This window comes from Panonychus citri, unplaced genomic scaffold, assembly GCF_014898815.1.
Source record: "Panonychus citri isolate SS breed McGregor unplaced genomic scaffold, ASM1489881v1 Contig00001, whole genome shotgun sequence".
In the NCBI taxonomy this organism is placed as follows: domain Eukaryota; kingdom Metazoa; phylum Arthropoda; class Arachnida; order Trombidiformes; family Tetranychidae; genus Panonychus; species Panonychus citri.
In genome coordinates, this window is record NW_026515406.1 from 444,798 (window position 1) to 464,995 (window position 20,198).

The 20,198-nt window shown below is 31.0% G+C and overlaps 3 protein-coding genes and 3 long non-coding RNA genes across 22 annotated transcripts; 2 read left to right on the plus strand and 4 right to left on the minus strand.

The window, feature by feature from the left end:
- Positions 1 to 14: 14 nt before the first annotated feature.
- Positions 15 to 2,924, plus strand: LOC128396925 (uncharacterized). 5 transcript variants are annotated; one of them, XR_008326867.1, is made up of 5 exons: positions 15 to 33; positions 121 to 201; positions 570 to 1,577; positions 1,687 to 1,806; positions 2,058 to 2,924. It is a non-coding gene; the product is annotated as an uncharacterized LOC128396925 (long non-coding RNA). The 5 variants fall into 5 exon arrangements; XR_008326865.1 differs by lacking the exon at positions 15 to 33 and having other exon boundaries at positions 40 to 201; positions 2,058 to 2,208; positions 2,588 to 2,924; XR_008326868.1 differs by lacking the exon at positions 15 to 33 and having other exon boundaries at positions 40 to 201; positions 570 to 1,600; positions 1,690 to 1,806.
- A 130-nt stretch (positions 2,925 to 3,054) lies between these two features.
- LOC128396944 (uncharacterized) lies at positions 3,055 to 6,145 on the minus strand. Of its 5 annotated transcripts, none has more exons than XR_008326876.1 (6): positions 6,005 to 6,145; positions 5,291 to 5,859; positions 4,989 to 5,075; positions 4,341 to 4,547; positions 3,824 to 3,887; positions 3,055 to 3,453 (listed from the first exon to the last, which is right to left on the minus strand). It is a non-coding gene; the product is annotated as an uncharacterized LOC128396944 (long non-coding RNA). The 5 variants fall into 5 exon arrangements; XR_008326874.1 differs by having other exon boundaries at positions 4,341 to 4,601; XR_008326875.1 differs by having other exon boundaries at positions 4,341 to 5,453; positions 5,517 to 5,859.
- Positions 5,842 to 17,901, plus strand: LOC128396877 (nuclear factor NF-kappa-B p100 subunit-like). Of its 2 annotated transcripts, none has more exons than XM_053357527.1 (7): positions 5,842 to 7,672; positions 9,305 to 9,435; positions 9,643 to 9,797; positions 10,547 to 10,665; positions 10,762 to 10,917; positions 11,087 to 11,972; positions 16,770 to 17,901. In XM_053357527.1, exons 1-6 carry the CDS (start codon positions 6,928 to 6,930, stop codon positions 11,914 to 11,916), a joined length of 2,136 nt encoding a protein of 711 aa, XP_053213502.1. In that variant the 5' UTR covers positions 5,842 to 6,927; the 3' UTR covers positions 11,917 to 11,972; positions 16,770 to 17,901. The 2 variants fall into 2 exon arrangements, with proteins under 2 accessions (XP_053213502.1, XP_053213510.1); XM_053357535.1 differs by having other exon boundaries at positions 5,842 to 7,633.
- On the minus strand, positions 7,685 to 9,764 carry LOC128396960 (uncharacterized). 3 transcript variants are annotated; one of them, XR_008326881.1, is made up of 4 exons: positions 9,634 to 9,764; positions 9,097 to 9,312; positions 8,428 to 8,735; positions 7,685 to 8,212 (listed from the first exon to the last, which is right to left on the minus strand). It is a non-coding gene; the product is annotated as an uncharacterized LOC128396960 (long non-coding RNA). The 3 variants fall into 3 exon arrangements; XR_008326883.1 differs by having other exon boundaries at positions 8,944 to 9,312; XR_008326880.1 differs by having other exon boundaries at positions 8,428 to 9,312.
- LOC128396852 (uncharacterized) lies at positions 12,882 to 16,312 on the minus strand. 4 transcript variants are annotated; one of them, XM_053357506.1, is made up of 5 exons: positions 16,045 to 16,312; positions 15,502 to 15,607; positions 15,127 to 15,242; positions 14,640 to 15,021; positions 12,882 to 14,573 (listed from the first exon to the last, which is right to left on the minus strand). In XM_053357506.1, exons 1-5 carry the CDS (start codon positions 16,090 to 16,092, stop codon positions 13,039 to 13,041), a joined length of 2,187 nt encoding a protein of 728 aa, XP_053213481.1. In that variant the 5' UTR covers positions 16,093 to 16,312; the 3' UTR covers positions 12,882 to 13,038. The 4 variants fall into 4 exon arrangements, with proteins under 4 accessions (XP_053213481.1, XP_053213471.1, XP_053213489.1 ...); XM_053357496.1 differs by having other exon boundaries at positions 12,882 to 14,597; XM_053357514.1 differs by having other exon boundaries at positions 12,882 to 14,294; positions 14,373 to 15,021; positions 16,045 to 16,309.
- LOC128396902 (proteoglycan 4-like) lies at positions 17,858 to 19,740 on the minus strand. Of its 3 annotated transcripts, none has more exons than XM_053357561.1 (4): positions 19,578 to 19,740; positions 18,463 to 19,446; positions 18,244 to 18,393; positions 17,858 to 18,167 (listed from the first exon to the last, which is right to left on the minus strand). In XM_053357561.1, the coding sequence occupies exons 1-4, from the start codon at positions 19,621 to 19,623 to the stop codon at positions 17,965 to 17,967; spliced, it is 1,383 nt and encodes a 460-aa protein (XP_053213536.1). In that variant the 5' UTR covers positions 19,624 to 19,740; the 3' UTR covers positions 17,858 to 17,964. The 3 variants fall into 3 exon arrangements, with proteins under 3 accessions (XP_053213536.1, XP_053213544.1, XP_053213529.1); XM_053357569.1 differs by having other exon boundaries at positions 18,244 to 18,462; positions 18,700 to 19,446; positions 19,578 to 19,739; XM_053357554.1 differs by having other exon boundaries at positions 18,244 to 19,446; positions 19,578 to 19,739.
- Positions 19,741 to 20,198: the final 458 nt, after the last annotated feature.

Here is a 20,198-nt window from a genome sequence, read left to right on the forward strand (position 1 = left end):
AATAGATGTCACTGGTTTCGCTCAGAATTGGAGGTAAAATGAATTTTCAATCATTTTAATTGATTAATTAACTAATTGAATTAGTAGTGATTAATTTTAATCTGTTCTTTTACAATTTAGTGAAGGTATTTGAAGAATCAACTGAAGAGGATTGAAAGTGTATCAATTTATCTTCTTCTATTGGAAGCGTTAACTCTTCAGGTAAGTTGATACATTTTGTCATTTTCTTTTGTATTGAGAATATGTTTTTTTCTTGTTTAAAGACAATTTATCTTACAATTAATTTATTACCAATGATTGAGTTAAACAGACTGACATTTAATGGTTAAGAATGTCAATGGTAATTCAAAATTATCGTTATTCTAATCAACTAATTTAATCTAAACAAAGTGTTTAGATGTATAGTCATTGCCAAGAAAGAAAACTCTTTCTTTTTTTATCTCTTCTCTTTCTCTAATAAAGAAAAAGAGAAGAGAACAAAAAATATTCTATTTAACCATAAATTCTAAGGTAAATGATCACATTGATTTATTTTATTCTTTCTTTCTCTTTTTTCTTCTTCTTTTCAGATCAAACTCTTAACAGGTAACACTCAACGCGAACAAAAAAAAATCACAACAAAAGCCAAAAGGGATTTCCCAGATTATTACATCTTCTTTTCTGCAATTCTCCTCTTCTAATACTTATCCATTTCTTGATCATTGGAAGATGAAAAGTGAACCCATCGTTCTGACAGAATTTAGTTTAAAAATTCAAGTATAAGTTGAAAAAGAATTGAACAACAAGGTTGTAAAAGAGGAGAGAGAAAAAAAAGAAACATGGAAACACAAAGATTTACGTTTTAACTTCGGGTTTTACACCAACCAAACTTGTGAATCTCCACCCTGCCCATCATCAAGATTTTTCATCATTTTTTTCCTAAACAACAACTTGATCATCAACACTATCGACATGATGATGATCCTCATATTTCCATGATTTATAATGGTTATAATAATAATTCTTAAGGCGCAATTTAACCATGAATGATGATGATAATCAGTCATTCAGATTCAAATCAATGTCCTGGATTCTTATTACGTGAATGAAAGCGTAAAGAAAAAAAAAGATGGAGTAATAATGGAAATGGAAACACCACAAACCTACAGACAATTAATTCATCTCCTACATCGATACCTGATCATCATCTTCAACCTACTCTGTCAGAAATTCAACCAAATCATCAACAAATTGATCTCCCTTCATATTTTACCAATCAACAACATAAAAAAAACCAATTGGCCCAAACCAAATCAATTTCGTCGATCTCAAAAGTCACCAAATTAACTTTCCTGATCGCAGACAAATCAATACAACCACTTCCATCATCTTCCCAATGGAACCACTAGACTTATAACAAAATGGAGATTTCTATTGTTGCAATTAATTTGTCTAATTTCTCATCAATTCTAATCATATTAACGATTATTTTAATATTGGTGGAAAACCAGTTTATTCCTATGAAAAAGCTACACCGTTTATCCTGGAAAATCCCAGTTATATTTCAATAATAATATAACAATAACAATCAAAGAAAAGTATAAAATATCAGAGAGACAAGGTTGATTTAAGAAATTAAGTTGACTCTCTACTAAGAAAAGATTAATAGACTTAATTCTAATTACTTTTTTTATATGTATTAATTAGTAGATTGCTGATAATTAGGCAGAGAGAACTGCATTTGGACCTTGTGTTTGAACATCTAATATTTACATAACCACCACCGGTTTAATTGTAACTAATTGTACGTAAAATTAACTGAAAGACGTAAGTAAAATATATAACAAATTGAGACCAATTAATCAACATCTGATTGTAGAGTAACAATTTTCATCTACTATCAACACCAATTGTCATCTTTATACCATAATCAACAATTAGTGAATGAATATCAATTGTTAATCTACAATTAACTAAACACAATTAATAATCGATTAGTTGTTGTTTTTTGTAATATTAATTTTCAATCTACGTCAATTAACTGAATAATTGAACTTTTTTTCTTCTTTTTCTTTCAGACTGATTTAATTAATTGTCTCCGTTAATTGTTTGTACAATTTTTTTCTCTCAATTAATCACAATCAACATCTGATCATCAACAATAATCTTAACCATTTATATTAACAGAATCATGGTTGATTGACTTGTTACTTGATTTAAAAGTTTCTAGTAAATTGTTGTAACTTTTGTTTTTCTAATTTCCTTAGAAAATTTTAAATCACAATTAACTAAATTTTCAATGATTGCATGTTTAATTATGGTTAACCTTATCGTTAATTATTGATCAATTTAAAAAGCTTAACCAAATTCATGCCTCATCAAATTGTTTACAATCAAAATAATTAAGACACACGTCTAATTATTAGGTTACACTATTTGACAATCAATTGATGAACGTTAATCAATCTCAATTTAACCTTCAACAATTTATTTCATACTTGATCAAACTTAATTAAATTACTCTTTCAATTTCGTTCACAATCAAACTAATCATTTGGTTAAAATAATCATTATCAACTTTTTCAATTTTCTTCATCTTTTTTTTCAGACAAAATCAACCTTTATAATGACAACAATTAACATCACTTTTTTTCACAACTAATTGTAGTGATTAACAGTTAGCAGCATCATCAACATCATCATTTCAAATCAACAATCAATATTCAATTGTTAACTTTTTCTCATATCAAACATGAACGTTATTGTCTATTATAAATTGTCCTCTTAATTGTTTAATCATCAACGTAATCATCTTGTATTCCTTGATTATTATTATTTCACTAAACTAATCAAGGTTGACTGATAATTGGTGAAGGGCATCATCTTGATGATGATGATGATGATCATCGTAACAATCAATAATTAACATCATCAAACTGACTAAATGTTTTACTTTTACAATGATAATCAATTGTTGGATAAAAGCAAAATAATCAGATTTAAATGAATCCAAAGTAATTACAAACAATTAAAACCAAACTAACCAATAGATTAATAAACATAATTTAACTATTGATTAGTCGATCATTTGTTTTAATTGTAAACAATCAACAATTAAACCAAAATAAATAATCATAAGTAAATAAAACAATCTGATATCATAATGATCGCTAATTAAATTGTGGTATGCACTCAATCAACCATTCAACTTGAAATCAAAACCAACTTACATAATTGTAATTACAATAATCGAAACAATTATAAACTCTCAAAAAAAAAAAATTCATCGATATCTAATCAATCAGATTAGATATGAATTCATCTCATGACTAAATTGAATGAAAAATATTGATGATGATGCTGATGATTAGTATTAATGACGATAATCAATGAATGATGATCAATCCTTTTCCTCTGTCTATTTAATTGTGAGTCCAATTGTTGCTTGAAATGATCAATAATTAACCTTAATCACTAGGAAAAAGAGAGAAAGAGAGAAAGAGTAAAATAAGAGTATTAGATTAATATGATTAGTTAATCATCAAGGTTAATGAAAAAATGAGTGAAAAAATCAAAGGATGAGAAGATGATGATTCTCATCATCATCATCATTATCATCATGTTATCATCATTATTAGTCACGTGTAAGGAAAACCCTGAATACGTCATGAATTTTATACTATCTGTAAATATCATAGGAAACTTAATTCAGTTTAATATTAATAGTGTAATTAGTATAATTATCGTGTTCAAATGATAATGATAATAATCATTTGTTATCATGATAACAGGTAACACGTATTAATTTGAGGAACCATAATGTTTAAAGTTAATTGTTTGATACCTTTTGTTACCCTGGTTAACAACGAAAGTTAATTACAATTTGATTGTACAATTAAATCATATATCTAAAAGGGAGAGAGAGAGAGAAATGAAAAAGTTTAGTTAATTGAATCAAATGATGAGAAAGTTTTTCAAATCTTGTTAATTATTATACATAAATATTGAACTAGTTTATGTATCTAATTGTCAAAAACTTTAACAATTTAATTAACTGATATTTTACAAAATATTAAAGTTAATGATTAAGGTTGATGGATTAATGATAAATCATTTACGTTGATAACTGTTGATATTTTTGCTTTGAAAATATTAACAGTTACAATTTTTTCAAGTTGACACATTAAATTTATGATGGTTAATCAAATTGTCTTCAATAATTAAGACAAAACTTATTAAATTGTAACTTAATAGTTACACTAGTTTTAAGAAATTGTTGTTTATGTCTCTATTATTGAGCCAATGCAATCAAGAAAAGTTAATATGCCTCAAAATGATAATAGTTAATCAAATATAATTACCAAGATAATTAAATCGTAAATGAATTTATCTTTCAATCCAATGATTAACTTGATACGTAGACGATTCTTAAAAGTAGGGCTAATGTACCGTTATTATTATCGTTGATATTTGTTAATTGATAGTCCAAAAATGAGACGGGAAAATTAAATCGTCATAATCGAGAAGGTTACAAAGGACAATAGAAGTTGATAATCAAAGTTAATCAACTTGAATCAACATGTGTAAACAGGATTGAAGCAGCAATTTAGTTATAATATCATCTCGTTGTCATATGTAGTTTTAATTGTGTCGTGTTGTTGTTGTTGTGTTGGAAGAGAAATGCGAATGATGATAAATGAGAAGGGTAAAGAGGGAGAAAGAGAGAGAGAGAGAGAGAGAGAGAGAGAGATAAGATATTATAAAGACAGAGAAGATAAAGTTTATCGAAAGACTTTTTCGTCTACGTCGTTATTAGGCCAGTCGCTTACGACGAAACTAAAATTTTCTCTTTCTTTTTTCTTCTCTGTCTAATTTTGTTTTTCTATCATATAATATATACGATATTAGCACGTTATTTTGTGGTGATGGATGATAAGGATGATCCATCTCTTTCTTTTCCTCTTTCTTGAAGAACAGAAAAAAATGAGACAATCCCATGACAAAATTACCTTTTCTTGATTACTCTTCATTTCCATGTGTACATATATCGTTGATCATTAATTATTTTACATTGTAATTAAGTCTCTCTAATTAATCTGAGATCAAACAAGTATATTCGTTAACATTGAATGACAAAATTGAGGAAAAATTAATTGTTATTTTCTGATAGCAATTGCACCAACTATTATCAGGTCTTACTATTAATATATTATCACTTTTTTCATGTATATAAATATAATACTTACTATATGATTGTTACTTAATTTGTGACTATTTTACAACAATAACAATTAACTTACTCTTCATTTACCTTGTTTTGTTAATTTCCTTGATTCCTGAATACACATTCAGTTGATTGTCAAAGTTTTCTGTTAATAAATTGTCACCATATTCATTCAGTGTAATCGATGGTTTTTTGTTGTTATTGTTGTGCCATTGTGTCAATTGGGTAAACGATTAATTCATCATCATTTCTGTTGAACAACAAGAAAAAAAATCACAAAAAGAAAACAATTAATTTTTTCATAATCATTTACCTTTGGATCGTTTTATCCTCATCATTTTTTTTTCTTTGGCCTTTCATCATCGACTTTACCTTTAGGACATTAAGTTTATCGAAATTCGTGCTTGTATATGTGTAAGTGTATTACAGCTTACAGAGTGTCTACCTTACCAGGTAACCCTGAGAAAAGAAGAAAGAGAAAAAGAAGAGAGGAAGCTCGAGAGAGGGAGAAAGAGAAAATACCTTTACATGTAAAAGTTTTTTTTCCTTATATTAATTTGCTCCCTTATCATCATCGTCTTTCTTTATTCTCTTTCTCCTCTTTTTTCTTGCTCCTTCTACTTCTTGATTGTTGGTCGATTGCCTGTGTGTGTATACTAAGGTAAAAAAAGAGAGAGAGAGTGAGCAAAAGAAAAATTAAAAGAGGGAGAAAGTGAGAGAGTGAGTTTCTCATCATCATCATCTTTCTGTACTCTCAAAACTAACCATACAACATAAGCACATCAGCACCGATAATATTACCTGTTGAATCCTGAATGTGAACATTATAACAGGAATTATAAGTTTTACCGTTTGTATTACGAAAAGCCGATTATCAATGAACCAAAATACCAACACGAGAAAGTCCATTTTATAAGTTTGTGTCTTCACGTTACGTCAACGATTTCGTCAACAATCAGCAATTAACAAATTGTTATCCATCCATTGGGTGAGAAAAAGAGAGAGAAAGAGATAGAGACAAACAGAGTGAGTGTCGATTCTTATCTTCATATGTCATCACATGAAACATTCACCGATCATCTTGATCCACTAGTTAATTATTAACGTGTACGTGTTTGTTTGTGTGTGTGTGTGTTTGCTGGTGAGTTGACTTGCTGTTTAAACCACTCAAATGATCTGGATTAATTGTAACCAGTGTAAGTGTTTCATCATTAACTGTGTTTCTACTTAAATCAACAGCACAGCGAAAAGTGTTTGCATGATTACGTGTCGATAAACAAATCATAACATTGGCACTAATTCAAATTGTTGTTTAATCCTTCCCATCACTTGTAACGATTGTTTCAATTAATCTGCTACTACGATCACACGTCTAGTGGATGTAAGATCAACACGATACAAACATCGGGAAAATCAAAAACGGGAATCAGTTAATTGTGGTTTTCCATTTGTAATTTCAGATTGTTGTTTTCACTGTGATTCTGGTTTTCTCGTTTATTCAGTGGTGGGTTTTGTCTTCATCTTTGTGGATTTTTTTTTCTCTTGTATGATTGAGAGGCTTTTGTACCTTGGCTACTCGCTCAACTTGATCTTCCTTTGATTTCGTGAGTGGAATTTTCGTTTTGTGAGTGAGTGTTAATTATATCACTTTTGATGATTTTCTTTTGTTGATTTTTGTTTGTCTCTACATTGTAACAACCATTTTGAGTTTAATTTTCCGTCAAATGTCGTACGAGGAGAAGAAAGTTTTCTGCACCAATGATCCAAATTCTGGTGGCCTAATGTTAAGTCAACCAAATTGTTTGTCATCTTCCGTTTTAACCTCAGGCCTGGGAGTATCTGGAGCATCAGCAACTCCCGTTAATGATTCTGGAAATGGTCCCAATGATCAGTATTCACCATATGACAATTCAGATGGATTAATGAATTTAATTAACTCTGAACTTTCACCAGTTTCGGTTTCCTTGTCATCGCCAACCTCAAATTCAGTCCTTGTATCACCAGTGCAACAACAACAACCTCAATCAATGGTTAATCCATCATCAAGAATCTGTGATCAGTTGATACTCTCAATGGAGTGTTCACCAAATTCAAATACATCGACCATGACTCGATTACATTCAACTCACCCTCAACATCAACATCAAGTTCAACACCAACACCAACACCATCATCCTCAACAACAACAACAACCTCATCAACAGCATCTTCAACATCCACACCAACAACAACACCATCAGCAGCATCAGAACCTTCACCCTCATCACCATCACTTGTCACCACCTTCATCAGGTCAACACCAATCTCCATCACCGTTACAATCATCAAGTGGATTAGGATCACCAGTGACCACATCATTATTTTATCGTTTAACTGACCAACATCCGAAAAAGACAAAGATTGAAATTCAACTTGATAATGGATCAACAGGTATATCTTTGGGTCCCATGGAAACAGATGATAATTCAAGTAATTATCTCATCTTTTTTTTTACATTTTCTTTTCCTCCTCTTCACCAAATTGATCTCACCTAACCTTCTCTCTCTCTCTCTCTTCCGCTGTCTTTTTCTATCGTCATTACCTTTGTCAATGATTCTCCCTCCATTTCTTTTTTTTTGTCTTTATACCGTCGCCCTTATTTTGCACTATCAGTCAGTTAATTTTCCTAATAACTAGATAACTAATTATCTAGAAACTGTAACTTACAATAATCCCTCTGTAACTCAAAGCATTGAGAGAGCGAGAAAGAGATACAGTGATGTCAAACACTGATTGTCAAAAAAAATGATGATAATGATCCTCAGGTAATGACATGAGAATCGTTGGAATCAAGGAATGTTAATGATTAAATCACTAAAGGTGTGTATACAGAAATCATATCAGCTTAAAAATATTGGAAACTCTGGTTGGATTAGTAATAGTAGCGGGATTTATATGATTGTGAGCCAATAGAAAATCCAAGTTTAGAAGCCAATGTAAGTTAATTGTTAAGATTATCTAGAAGTAAATCTTTGAATATACAGAAAATGAGAGAGAAAGAGAACAATTAGAAACTCTGATTTATCAATGGAAATAAAATCTATGTTAAAAGAGATAAGGAATCAGAGCAGAATTGGAATACAAAATAAACACCAAAAAGGGAAAAGATGAAGAGAGAGAGAGAGAGAGGAAAAATAGAATCGAGGTAATAAAAAGTGAGAGAATTTAGAAAAAACCAAAAATACCTAAATTAAAGGAGAAAACTTCCTTGTCCTTTCTTACCAAAACAACAATATAAAAATACATGTAAAGAAATGTTTATATTTATATTATGTTGATGAAGAAATGATTAGTGGATGATTAGGATTAGAGAGAAAGTGGTTATTATTTCAATTGTATGAATAGTAGTTGGTAAGTTACTGTTGTTGTTGTTGTTGAAAGGAAAGGTAAGTGTGACCTTTTCAATTAAGGTCACTTGGATATGGAATGAAAATTGTTGAATCCAAAATGTTGAAGAGAAGAAAAAAAAACAGGACAAGAATTAATATATAATCTAATTGAGAGAAAGAAAAATATATTAATATAAATATATAAGAAAAGAAATTTGATTCGCCATTTTGAATGAAGAAATTTGTTAAATTGTTATAAGATGAAGTGGAGGCCCTGACAATCAAAAATGGACAATCAAATTGAAAAACATGTTACACTAGACGTAAATAAACAGGTAGAATTCACGTCAATTGTCACAATTTTTGTTTTACCTTCAACATTAAATCAACCATCCATCACCCTTATTCCAGCATTAAGGTGATGATGATGATGATGATGATGATGATGATGATGATAATCATTATAATTCAGCTAATAGAATAGAAAAACCAATCTGTCAATATTATCTCTTGATATTTTCTTACCTTATTCTTCCTTGAATTGTTCAGCTTTTTCTTTAACCATTATTATTATCCCAAGTCATTTGATTCCTTTTTAATTTCACTTCGGATTTAACCTTCTCTTTAATTGTTTTAAATTGATGGATAATCTCTATTATCTTATCATCATTATCCTTCCATCAAATTTGATTGTCGGCTTATTAATCGGGTCTTCCTTGTGTCCCTTTATTAGGATCCTATCTGAGAATTGTAGAAGAACCAACAAACCGAATCAGGTACCGGTACAAAAGCGAAAAAGGATCTCATGGTGGATTAACGGGAGAAAACAGTTCACAGAATAAGAAAACATATCCAACAGTTAAGGTAAGAAAAAAGAGAGAGAGAGAGAAAATTGAACGAATTAAAATATTAGAAACAAAAAAAAAAGAAAAGAGAAGAAAATTCTAGTAGATTATTTTAGAAGAGAATAAAAAAAATGTTCTTTTCTTTTGTAATTTTGTTTTTCTTTTTTTCTTTTTGTTTCTAATTTTTGTTTTTCTTTTCTACAACAAATTGTGTTACCTTTTAAAGCTTAAAAATTACCGATCATCGAACCAAGTCCACATTAAGGCCAGTCTTTATACGAATGATTCAACACCTAAACTTCATGTACACAAATTAATGGGAAAACATTGTAACGAAAATGGTTTTTGTATCTTACCTCTTGGAGACAATAATCAAGCAGTGTGAGTAATCCGATCATCTCTTTGTTTCATTTTCCCTCCAATTAATTTGCAAATTGTGATTATCTTCAGTTAGAAAAGAATTAAAGTTGATCTTCTTGTCGATGATGATATAAAATTGTGAAGAAAAAAGAAAAAAAAATTTCAAAATGGACAATATAAAAAAAGTGACCATCATGTAAACAACAACAATCCATCATAATTAAGTTACCATAATTATCCTAATCAAGAAGATGAAATTGTAACCACCATCACATCATCAATTACCTTTCTAATTACGATAGTTTTAATTGTCTACCTGTGATTACCTTTAAAGAGATTAATTAAATTGAAGGAAAGAGAATCTCTTTTATTTTATTTTATTTTTCTCTCTTCTTTCTGTGTGTTAACCAGATAGAGAAAAGAAAACAGGAAAGAGTAGGCCGATTGATAGAAGTTCTTGTGGAACCGGTTGATTAAATTTCTTTCACTGATTGTGAGAAGAATTAAGAAGAGACCTTTAAATTATACGAGTTTAATTTCTATTCGTAATTTTTATCTCTCTCTCTTTCTCTCTCGAATATCAACTTTAAGGAACCAACTTGATGCTCGTTTCAAGGTTAACGGTTTCAACTTTTGTATTGACTCAAAGATGATGTTGATTCTTAACCATCATCGCCATCGATTTATTATCATCACTAGTCTCTGTTAACGGATTTCGATTCATTAATTATGGTAATTAACTTTTTGTTTCTCTCTTCCTATTTATTCAGATTCCAAAATTTAGGAATTCTATTTGTGGGTAAAAAGGAAGTTCCTGAAATACTTTATCAACGGAAATTGGAAGAGCATAAATTGATATGTGCTCTAAGTGATAGGTCACAATTATCGGGTAAGAATTTGATAATTATGTTAACCAAAGTGAGATTTTTAAAAATTGAATTTTCTTTTTTGTTTCTCTCTCACTCTCTCTCTCTCTCCGTTTTAGAATCTGATCGGGAGCGACTTCGAGAAGAGGCTGATCGTGAGGCGAAACGGATTAATCTTAATTGTGTTAAAATTTGTTTCCAAGCATTTGATCAAAGCCAAGGGATGAATTTTCCTATTTGTGATGCCGTTTTTTCAAGACCAATAGCTAATCAAAGTACGTCGACGATCAAAACTACAATCAATTACTTTTAATTGTTGTCATTTTGTTATCTCATTGATTGTGATAATTATCATTATTCAATTGTAATAGTAATTGTTTTCACGATTATTTTATTTTTCTCTTAATTGTTTTTTTTTATTCTTTTTTTCTGGTTTGTTATTAGAATCTCCCGATTCTGGAGAATTGAAAATTGTTCGAATGGACAAATATTCGGGTGTTTGTACAGGTAATGAGGAAGTTTTTCTTCTCTGTGAAAAGGTAAATAAGAAAGAGATCAAAATTCGTTTCTTCGAGACGGACATGGACGGAAATCAAACTTGGGAATCATTTGCCTCTTTCACGGAGGCCGATGTTCACCATCAAGTGGCCATAGTTTTCCGAACTCCACCCTATCATAATACCAATATTGATCGATCGGTTCAAGTTTATGCTCAATTATATCGTCCAAAAGATGGTGAATACTCGGAACCAAGGCCATTTACCTACAAACCTAAACCAGTAGATCAAGAAGGTGTTGAACGGAAGCGGAAAAAAATGTCCACACATTTTAATTCAGCATTTCCAATGCTTGGGGGTAACATAATTGTTCCCGGAGGATCAATTGGACCCCAATCATCAACGGGAAATAATAATATCGATGGAGGTATAAACGTTATCCTAAACAATACCAATAACGTTAATAATAATAACAATAGTAATAATAATAATTGTGATAATCGAGGTGATAATCAAAGAAATATGAATGACCGAAGGTCAAGCATTGAGAGTAACAATTTATTGGGAGGTGATAATAATAATAATGGATCTGGTAATAATAATGGACGACGAGTGATTGGTAATGGTGGTGTTGTTGTCGATGATGACGATAGTGACCAATACGTTGGATATACTGGTAATGGAAGAAGTTATTTCCTCTCTTCGTCAATGTCAACCCAAGGTCCAAATAACTCGTCAACCGAACCAACCGATGTCAACTATTATGGTGCTAATTAACTGGAAACAAAAGAAAATGCTGAAAGATAATTAAAAGAGAAAAGAGAAAGACAAAAGTAAGAGAAATTATTTATTACCATTTCTTATTTATCATCATCATGATTATCGTCATGATTTTTTTTTCAAGAGAATTAAAAAAAAATGAAATTTTCTATTCTCAAAATCATGATAACCTTGAGGTTCCTCCAAACTAATTGCACGGTCAACACGAAATTTATTACATAGTCCATTTGAATATTTAGACAATTTAATTTGGACAATTTGATTGAGAGACGAAGAGAGAAGAAAAATTAATCACTTCGAATATCAGTCTGGTTATGAAAGAGAAGTAAAAAAAATACAAATATGTCAACAATACGAATCAAATTAATCATTTGATTGTCCATTTGATTAACGACTTTGGTGATTAAATAATCACATCAACTTATTTAAAAAAGAAAAATATAATTAATTGAATAATCAAAATCAGCTGAATCAATTTTTTCGCTTGGCCTCTTGTCAAAAAGATTTAGAAAATTATAATAAACAAAGTCAATCAGAGGGTGAGATTGGTTAATTAGTTGATTGTTCGAAAATCATTACAATTATTATACTTTTTTTTCTTATTGTTTTAAGGTGAGTTGACGTTATTAATTAATATTATTTATCATTTCATGAAATCTTATTTTCTTTTTTTCTCCATCATCATAATCATCGTCATTATTATTATAATCAGTCAACTTTGAAGGAAATGAGAGAGAATTAATAATCAACTTAAATAGGAAGGTCAAGAACGCAATTAAAATGCCAATTAGAAAATGAATTAAATGGAGGAATGAGGAAAGAGATTAATATATAATATATAATATGGAAAAAGGCTTTTAAAGAAGAGAGAGAGAGAGAGAGAGATCATGTTCTTATAATTTCAAGATGATGATGATGATGATGATCAATACATTTTTCTCTATGAAAACAAAAAGATAGCATTTTTGATTAAACTCTAAGCAATTGAATTGAATTCATAATGAGTGAAAATGTTAATGGACACTTATTAAAATGAAATTTTGATAATGTCTGTCACAGAAAATAATGAAAGAGAGAGAGAGTGATGAGCTGGATCTCTGGGATTAAGGGGAAGATGAATCACGATGTTAACGTTTTTAACCAACTGAGAATAGTTTCATATGCTTTTTTGCGTTTAGCGTGTTGCTGCTCTTCGAGGCCCATTATAAAGAGCACTTTGCTTTGGCATTCGAGTGTTGCTTCCTCCTTCCTTTGTGGATCTGCATCATTTTCGGTTGTTTTTTGTAAGAGATTTGCTACATTAGCCGATAAGCTTAATAAATCGTCGACTGAAGAGTGTATCAAATTGGCCAGTCTATTTACATCCAATTCTGGAAAATTTTCTGATCCATATATTGCTTTAAGATTTGTATTATGAAATTCTGATGATTCAGCTGCACTTTTCTCTTTACATGTGAAAGTACTTGATGTGGCTTGAACTCGAGTTGCTGATGATGAGCCAGTGGACGAAGTAGATGGAAGAGATTGTATTTTAACTTGAGGATTTAATGGCAGGACAGTTACCATAGCGGATTTTTTAATCACCAAACCATAAAGTTCATGTGGATATTTTCCTCTTGGTTTTAGTTTGAGAATTTCAAATGCTTTCATATTTGCTGTTCCTTTTACTACTGGTAAGACGTAAGCTCGATAGGCTTCAGGTTTATAATCGCAGATTGCATATCGATCTCGATTAATTAAATAAGTGGCAAAGTTTCCAAAGATTCTTTTATCTTCTGATGTTTCCCGTGGAAGTATTTGGAAAATGATTATTTTAATATTTGGCTTATGCTTGGCAACATTAAGACACTGTTCACATTCAACGGTGTTCACTCTGCCCGTGAACTTGAGCGTTAATGGTAAATATTTTTTGACTTCGGGTCGATCTGATCTAATCACATGATATTTAAATTCAAAATCTCCAAAAGTAGTTATAAATATACCAGTCATTGAATTGTTTGGTTTACGAGGAAATAGATCAGCATCAGGATCGGATTCTGATGAATCAAGATCGACAACATTACTGGCTGACATTTTTAGCTTTTTAGGTGAAAGCTTTGCACTGGCAGGATTATTTGAAATGGGTTTTAATTGGTTTGTTGTTGTTTTTGTTAATGATGAAGATGATAAACTTTTTTGTTTGATTACTTTTGATGATGATGATGATGATGATCTTGATGGTGATGGTGATGGCGATGGTGATGTTAATGATGAGGCACGTTGTTGTTTCTTTAATACATTTTGTTTGGATGATTGTTTTGAAGCATTTTGATCAACTTCTGGTAATGTCCGTTTACGGCTAGTTGACTTGGTGTTTGCACTTTTTTCAGGTTCACCTTCATTAGAATCAGATGAAATATCATCAGTTAATTGAGAAATTGATTGAATAAGTTGAGGTTTTTGTTTCTTAATACTTTGTTGATTAGTAACTGGATCAGTAAGAAAGGGAATATCTTCCGTTGAAGCACCAATATAAGAACCATAGCGATTGGCAGGCATTAGTTTGAACGTTGTCTCAAGGCCACTTTTAATCTTCTCCAGTGTTGCTGGTGATGTCCCTCTATTGGATGGTGAAGGGCTTTTAATGTTATTCGAATTTACAGAATCAATTAGATCTGGAGAAAAGGATGAAGAGATTTCTGAAAAAACTGGTGAATCAGAGATGACATGAGTATGATTACTTTCCCCACTAATTTCTCCTTCCTCCAGTGGTGGTTTTTTTACCAATACACCTAATAGTAGATTATCCTCTCTTGGACACTTTTCAAGATTAAGTCGATTTGTGATTGGTAAAAATGCTGGAGGCTCGTTTTCCTTAGGCAAGGGTAATATGTATAATTCTTTGTATATTTCGCACCTTAACTTGGTTTGAGTGAAATTTTTCTTCTCAATTAGATGTTGATATAATCTTTCGGTAGGATTTTCGTCTTCAATATCTTCAGGAATTAATTTGAAAACAATTATGTTTGTTTGAAATTCTGTAGATTCTTTTGTACAACCAAGTAGATTGAAAAAGTCATCAGGGGTACATTTCTCGGTGAAAACAAGTGTCTTAGGAATATGCTAAAGTTAAAGAAAAAGAACAGAGAAAGAAAGAGAGAGAGAGAGACAAGATTAGAATACATATAATATCCTCCAATAGGTGAACACAACTATATAAATCTTTACCTCAATTGCAACAAATAGATCATTAGAAAGTGGTAAGGCAGCAACGTTGAATCCAACAAGAGGAGTATCCAGTCGACCGTGATAACAAGGTCTATCTGTTATTACCTGACGTTTAGCTGTAAAAGAAAAGAAAAAAGATTTTAAAAAAAAGAAAATAAAATAGAAATTGGGTAAATAGTGAAAGTGGAGGGAAAAAAGAGACTGAGGAAAAGATCTTCTGGCCTAAGACACAAGAAAGTGAAAACAATAGGGATAATGATAATGAGAAGAAGAGAAAACAGGTTGGGTTTCAAAATAGAAAAGGAAAATAAACCAAAAGAGCCTATGGAAAAGAGAGATAGAAAAAGAGAGAACAAAAGTGATAGCAAGACTTACCAGAACGAGATTTATCTAAAAAGTGATCAAGCAAATGGTTTGGAAGATCTTCGTCATCACTCTCAACATCAGAGAATTTTATCTCTTTGGAACAACCAAAACATTGCTTATATTTAAATAGAGAAATGAGTAAATTAACATTAAATTAAAAGTATAAATAATAAAGGATGAGAGAGAAAGAGAGTCGGAAAATGGCTAAACAATGAAGACACAAGTTGATTTTGGATTAACCAAAGTAATCCAATGGTTAGAGGTAGAAAATGAAACAACCAGAAGGAGAAAAGAATTGGAAATCGGTTTCTTATTTCAGAAACATAATTTTCTCAGCATGAGAGAAAAATCGGAGAGACACTTTTAAGGTAAAAGAAAAATATGAGGAGATTAAGGGAAAATCAAGGAAAAAGGAGGTAAAAAACAGGGGAGGAAGGAGGAAGATCGGAAGAAGAGGACAATATTTAAAAAGAAATTGAGACAAAAAAAGAGCAACAAGAAAAGCAAAGAGTAGTAACTCCTTACTCTTTGAAAGAAAAGTGTTTTACTTACATAATTGATGGAATCGTCAGGTAAAAAGGAAGATGATTGTTGTTCCATCGTCCAAATTATTCTGTTGATTAAGCAAAAAAAAACTAGAACACGGAACAATTTAAACAACAATTAAAGAAAGAGATTAAATTAAAATGAGAAGTAGTTTATTGTCTGAACACTTTTCTCTGACTAACCAACACTAACCAAAGAACAAAAAGAAAGAGAAAAAGAAACTGTTACCATGGTTACTACCTTGGAACAGTTTTTCTATTTTCTTTTTTTTTCTTTGTTTTTCTTACAGTTTTTGATTATTTTCTTAATTATTTTCTCATTTGTTGATCAATTTTAATTGTTTCTCTTTCACTTTGATTAAATTAATCTTTTTCCATCTTCCATCATTGCTAATTTCAAGCTAAATTTTATTTATTTTTCCATCACTGTACAAATGGTTAGTTAATTGTGTTCAATGTGATCATTTCTGTTTTCTATTATTGTTTGAGATTCAAATTCAATTTAATTTGGTTGATATTAAGTTAACTCTATATTTTGATTTTGATTTTGATTTTGATTTTGATTTTCTCAATTAAATTATGTCCGTGCTTGGATAATTAGTTGTTTAATTGATTGAGATGGTCTCTTGTGCCATTTAAATTGTTTTTTGGGTTATTGGGTTGATTAAGATTTTGTTTCTTTTTGTAATTTATTAATGTTTATTTTTTTTTCTTTTTCTTTTTCTTTTTTAGCGCCATTTGGAATTGAACCTTTATTATCATTTGGTTCATTTTGTTAATTGTACTCTTAATATTTTCCACCGACCTTGTATTTGTGGATAATAATCTTCTGTAGATAATTATTATGGTAAAAAGTTCATCTGGATGATCCCAAGGGAAACAAATAGAGAGACATAATATTGAAACAATCTCTTCCACCCAATAAGTTTGATCGATTTTAGATTATTCTAGTCACCCAGCTTTAAATGTATATTTTTTTTCATGGAAAATGAAACTTACTCTGTTGAACAGTGAATCATTTGCTGTTTCAGTGGTGACCCAATCCAAATATTTGTCCGAATTGCGAGAAAAACTCACATTGCCCTGTTACTGTTTCCCCTGAAAACGTGATCTCTTCACTCAATGTCACCAAAATGATACCAATTCCAAGTGTAAATTCCAGATCAACAATCAATGGCAAACAATTTACCAAGAGGCAACCTTTTCAATGATTCCAAGTTGTTATTGTTGTAATTAAGTTACCTTCCAGTTTCAATCTTCGTTATTGCTGATACCTGTTACCATATTTTTTAAATCCAATACATTTAGATGATCAAGTTTCTCGTTAATCATGAAAACCTGTTGTAATTACCTGATTCTCGTAAAGCCATGTGATTTATACGGTTGACTAAATGTGACTCCGTTGGTAATAATAATCCTCCTGCTAATCAAGAGATAAAAACTATTGGCAATTAAAAGTACAATCAACTCACGGAAGTGCAAGATAGAAGATAACAAAAAAGTGCCCATCAAGTGATATCACCCACTGAAATATTTTTAAACATTCGCTAATTGTTTGGTTATCCTTTTAAACAATTTATATATATATATAATCAACTGATTACCTTTTGATTCATTTGCATATCTAAAATTATCCTATTATGTATAATATCAACCTCTAATCCTAACAAACAAAAACATACAATCAAATGTTAACTGTTCACTTCGAGCATCATCAAAATCATCATGTTAATCACCTCAATCATTATCATGATAACTAGTATTTATTACAATTGTTTTTTAAACCAAAAAATCAAAATAACCAACTAAAACTCTGATAGTTATTGTCTTGGTGAAAAAAAAATAAAAATGAGTTTATTTTCAACTCGATTAACATTCATGTTATTTTCAACGTAAAATGAATCAATCGAAATTTAGTTGATTACAATTAGTTAACTATTATAACTCCAGTAGTTTTTTTGTATAAATCGAGTTGAATTGTTTCGAGTCTTGAATTATCTCGACCTCGTTCAACATTAGTCGAAGTGTTGAATTGTTCTCGTTGTTGTGGATGAATGAAAAGACGAGAGAAACCAAAGATCAGAAAAGCAACGAAAATGAATCCAAATATTCCGATGAGAATGTAGAAATCTATTGATAGAAGAAGAGATTTTGATTCGATTTAATCGTAGAAAAGTTTCTAATTGTTATTGATTGATAAACTCACGTGGTGATTTGGGGGAGAGAGCGAATTTAACTTTCTGCCAGAAAGAAAGTTTTGGTTGATTAGTTGGCTCCTTTTCTGGTTTATCGTCTTTTGGACTTTCGGGTGATTCAGTTTTAGGCTCTGAAGGATCTTCGGGTTTTGATGTTTCAGGTTCGGGTTCGGGTTGTGACTCAGTTTGGGGTTCGGGTTCTGATGGATCTTCGGGTTTTGATGTTTCAGGTTCGGGTTCGGGTTGTGACTCAGTTTGGGGTTCGGGTTCTGATGGATCTTCGGGTTTTGGAGTTTCAGGTTTTACTTCAGGTTCTGGTTGAGGGTCGGGTTGAGGTTCAGATGGATCATTAGGTTTTGATGTTTCAGATTCGGGTTGAGGTTCTGATGGATTATCGGACTTTGGTTCTGATTCTGGTTCTGGTTTAGTTTCGGGTTTTGACGAATCGTCGGGTTTTGGAGTTTCAGGTTTTACTTCAGGTTCTGGTTGTGATTCTGGTTCTGATTTAGTCTCGGGTTCTGATGAACCGTCGGGTTTAGTTTCGGGTTCAGGTTGTGATGGGTCATCGGATTTTGATTCTGGTTTTGTTTCTGGCTCTGATGGATCATTAGGTTTTGATGATTCAGATTCGGGTTGTGATTCTGGTTGAGGCTCTGATGGATTATCGGACTTTGTTTCTGATTCTGGTTCTGATTTAGTCTCGGGTTCTGATGAACCGTCGGGTTTTACTTCAGGTTCTGGTTTAGGCTCAGTTTGTGGTTCGAGGTCTGATTCTGATTTAGTTTCGGGTTCTGACGAGTCGTTAGGTTTGACTTCGGGTTCTGGTTGAGGTTCTGATGGATCATCAGATTTTGATGTTTCAGGTTCGGGTTGTGGCTGTGAGGGGTCAGAGTTTTTCTGATCGTTATCAGTTGATTGCTTAGAATCATCCGAAGTTGATTTGTTTTGATCACTTTGGTCACTTTTAGGTTGATCTTGACCATCGGCATTTGGATTAACTTGATCGTCTACTTTAGGCTGAGATTGGTCATCACTAGTTTCTGACTTTAATTGATCATCAGCTGATTGGTCATCGGACTTTTCCTTAGACGATTCGTCAGCTGTCACATCAGATTTTGATTGGTCATCAGTTTTAACTTGATCATCGACTTTTGGTTCAACATTTTCACCACTAGATTGATCTGGATCGTCACTTTTAACCAAATTAGGAACAACTGATCAACAATCAATGAGAAAAAAACAATTAAAACTAAATCGTTGAACAGATTTGAATAGATTTCGAATCAAGAAACAAAAATTAAACAAAACACATAACCAATTAATCAACAATTAACTAACCACTTACCTAGAAAAATAGTTAAACAAAGAGCAAAGTAAAAAGTTAATTTCATTATGGTTAATTGTTAGTAAGTCAATTAGACTGAGAAAAAAGTTTATAGCACTTGGAATTTATAATTAATAACTGTACTCGAAAACGAGTTAATTGTAACAATCAAGTATAATTTATATATTTGATTTCGTTCAGTGTTTAGTTCATTAATTAATAGGTGTAATTACCTGTGATCTAATCAGTGAGCCATTTGAAGATTTAATCAATCTAGTGAATCAACAATGAAAAACTTGAATAATCACAATTAAAAATAAAATGACATCGTATTAATAACTTATTATGATTTAGGTCGAAACAATTAACAATTAATTTTCTCATCGATTTTAATTACATTTCCTTTTCGTCATTATTTATATTTATGGTCCAAATGGTGATGACCGTTAATCAGTTAATTGTAATAGAGAATAAAAATATATTCGTATCGATGATTTAATCTATTGAGAAAATCACCGATGCTGGTTAATTGTAATTCCATTTTAAATTGTGATTGTACTTTTTTTTGTGATTTATTATTTCACCAAATAACGCAAGGGGTAAACAATTATGATAATAATGATGTAAACAAAAAGATGTGTA

What these genes read in the sequence shown, in the direction of transcription:
- LOC128396902 (XM_053357554.1), bottom strand. Translation starts at nt 19,623, where the DNA reads ATGAAATTAACTTTTTACTTTGCTCTTTGTTTAACTATTTTTCTAG. An exon ending in TTGTTTAACTATTTTTCTAG is followed by an intron (nt 19,447 to 19,577) that starts GTAAGTGGTTAG and finishes ATTGTTGATCAG; the next exon opens with TTGTTCCTAATTTGGTTAAA. An exon ending in TCTCTCCCCCAAATCACCAC is followed by an intron (nt 18,168 to 18,243) that starts GTGAGTTTATCA and finishes TTCTATCAATAG; the next exon opens with ATTTCTACATTCTCATCGGA.
- LOC128396877 (XM_053357527.1), top strand. Translation starts at nt 6,928, where the DNA reads ATGTCGTACGAGGAGAAGAAAGTTTTCTGCACCAATGATCCAAATTCT. An exon ending in GGAGACAATAATCAAGCAGT is followed by an intron (nt 9,798 to 10,546) that starts GTGAGTAATCCG and finishes CTATTTATTCAG; the next exon opens with ATTCCAAAATTTAGGAATTC. An exon ending in AAGACCAATAGCTAATCAAA is followed by an intron (nt 10,918 to 11,086) that starts GTACGTCGACGA and finishes GTTTGTTATTAG; the next exon opens with AATCTCCCGATTCTGGAGAA.
- LOC128396852 (XM_053357489.1), bottom strand. Translation starts at nt 16,092, where the DNA reads ATGGAACAACAATCATCTTCCTTTTTACCTGACGATTCCATCAATTAT. An exon ending in CTGACGATTCCATCAATTAT is followed by an intron (nt 15,608 to 16,044) that starts GTAAGTAAAACA and finishes TTTAAATATAAG; the next exon opens with CAATGTTTTGGTTGTTCCAA. An exon ending in TTTAGATAAATCTCGTTCTG is followed by an intron (nt 15,243 to 15,501) that starts GTAAGTCTTGCT and finishes TTTCTTTTACAG; the next exon opens with CTAAACGTCAGGTAATAACA.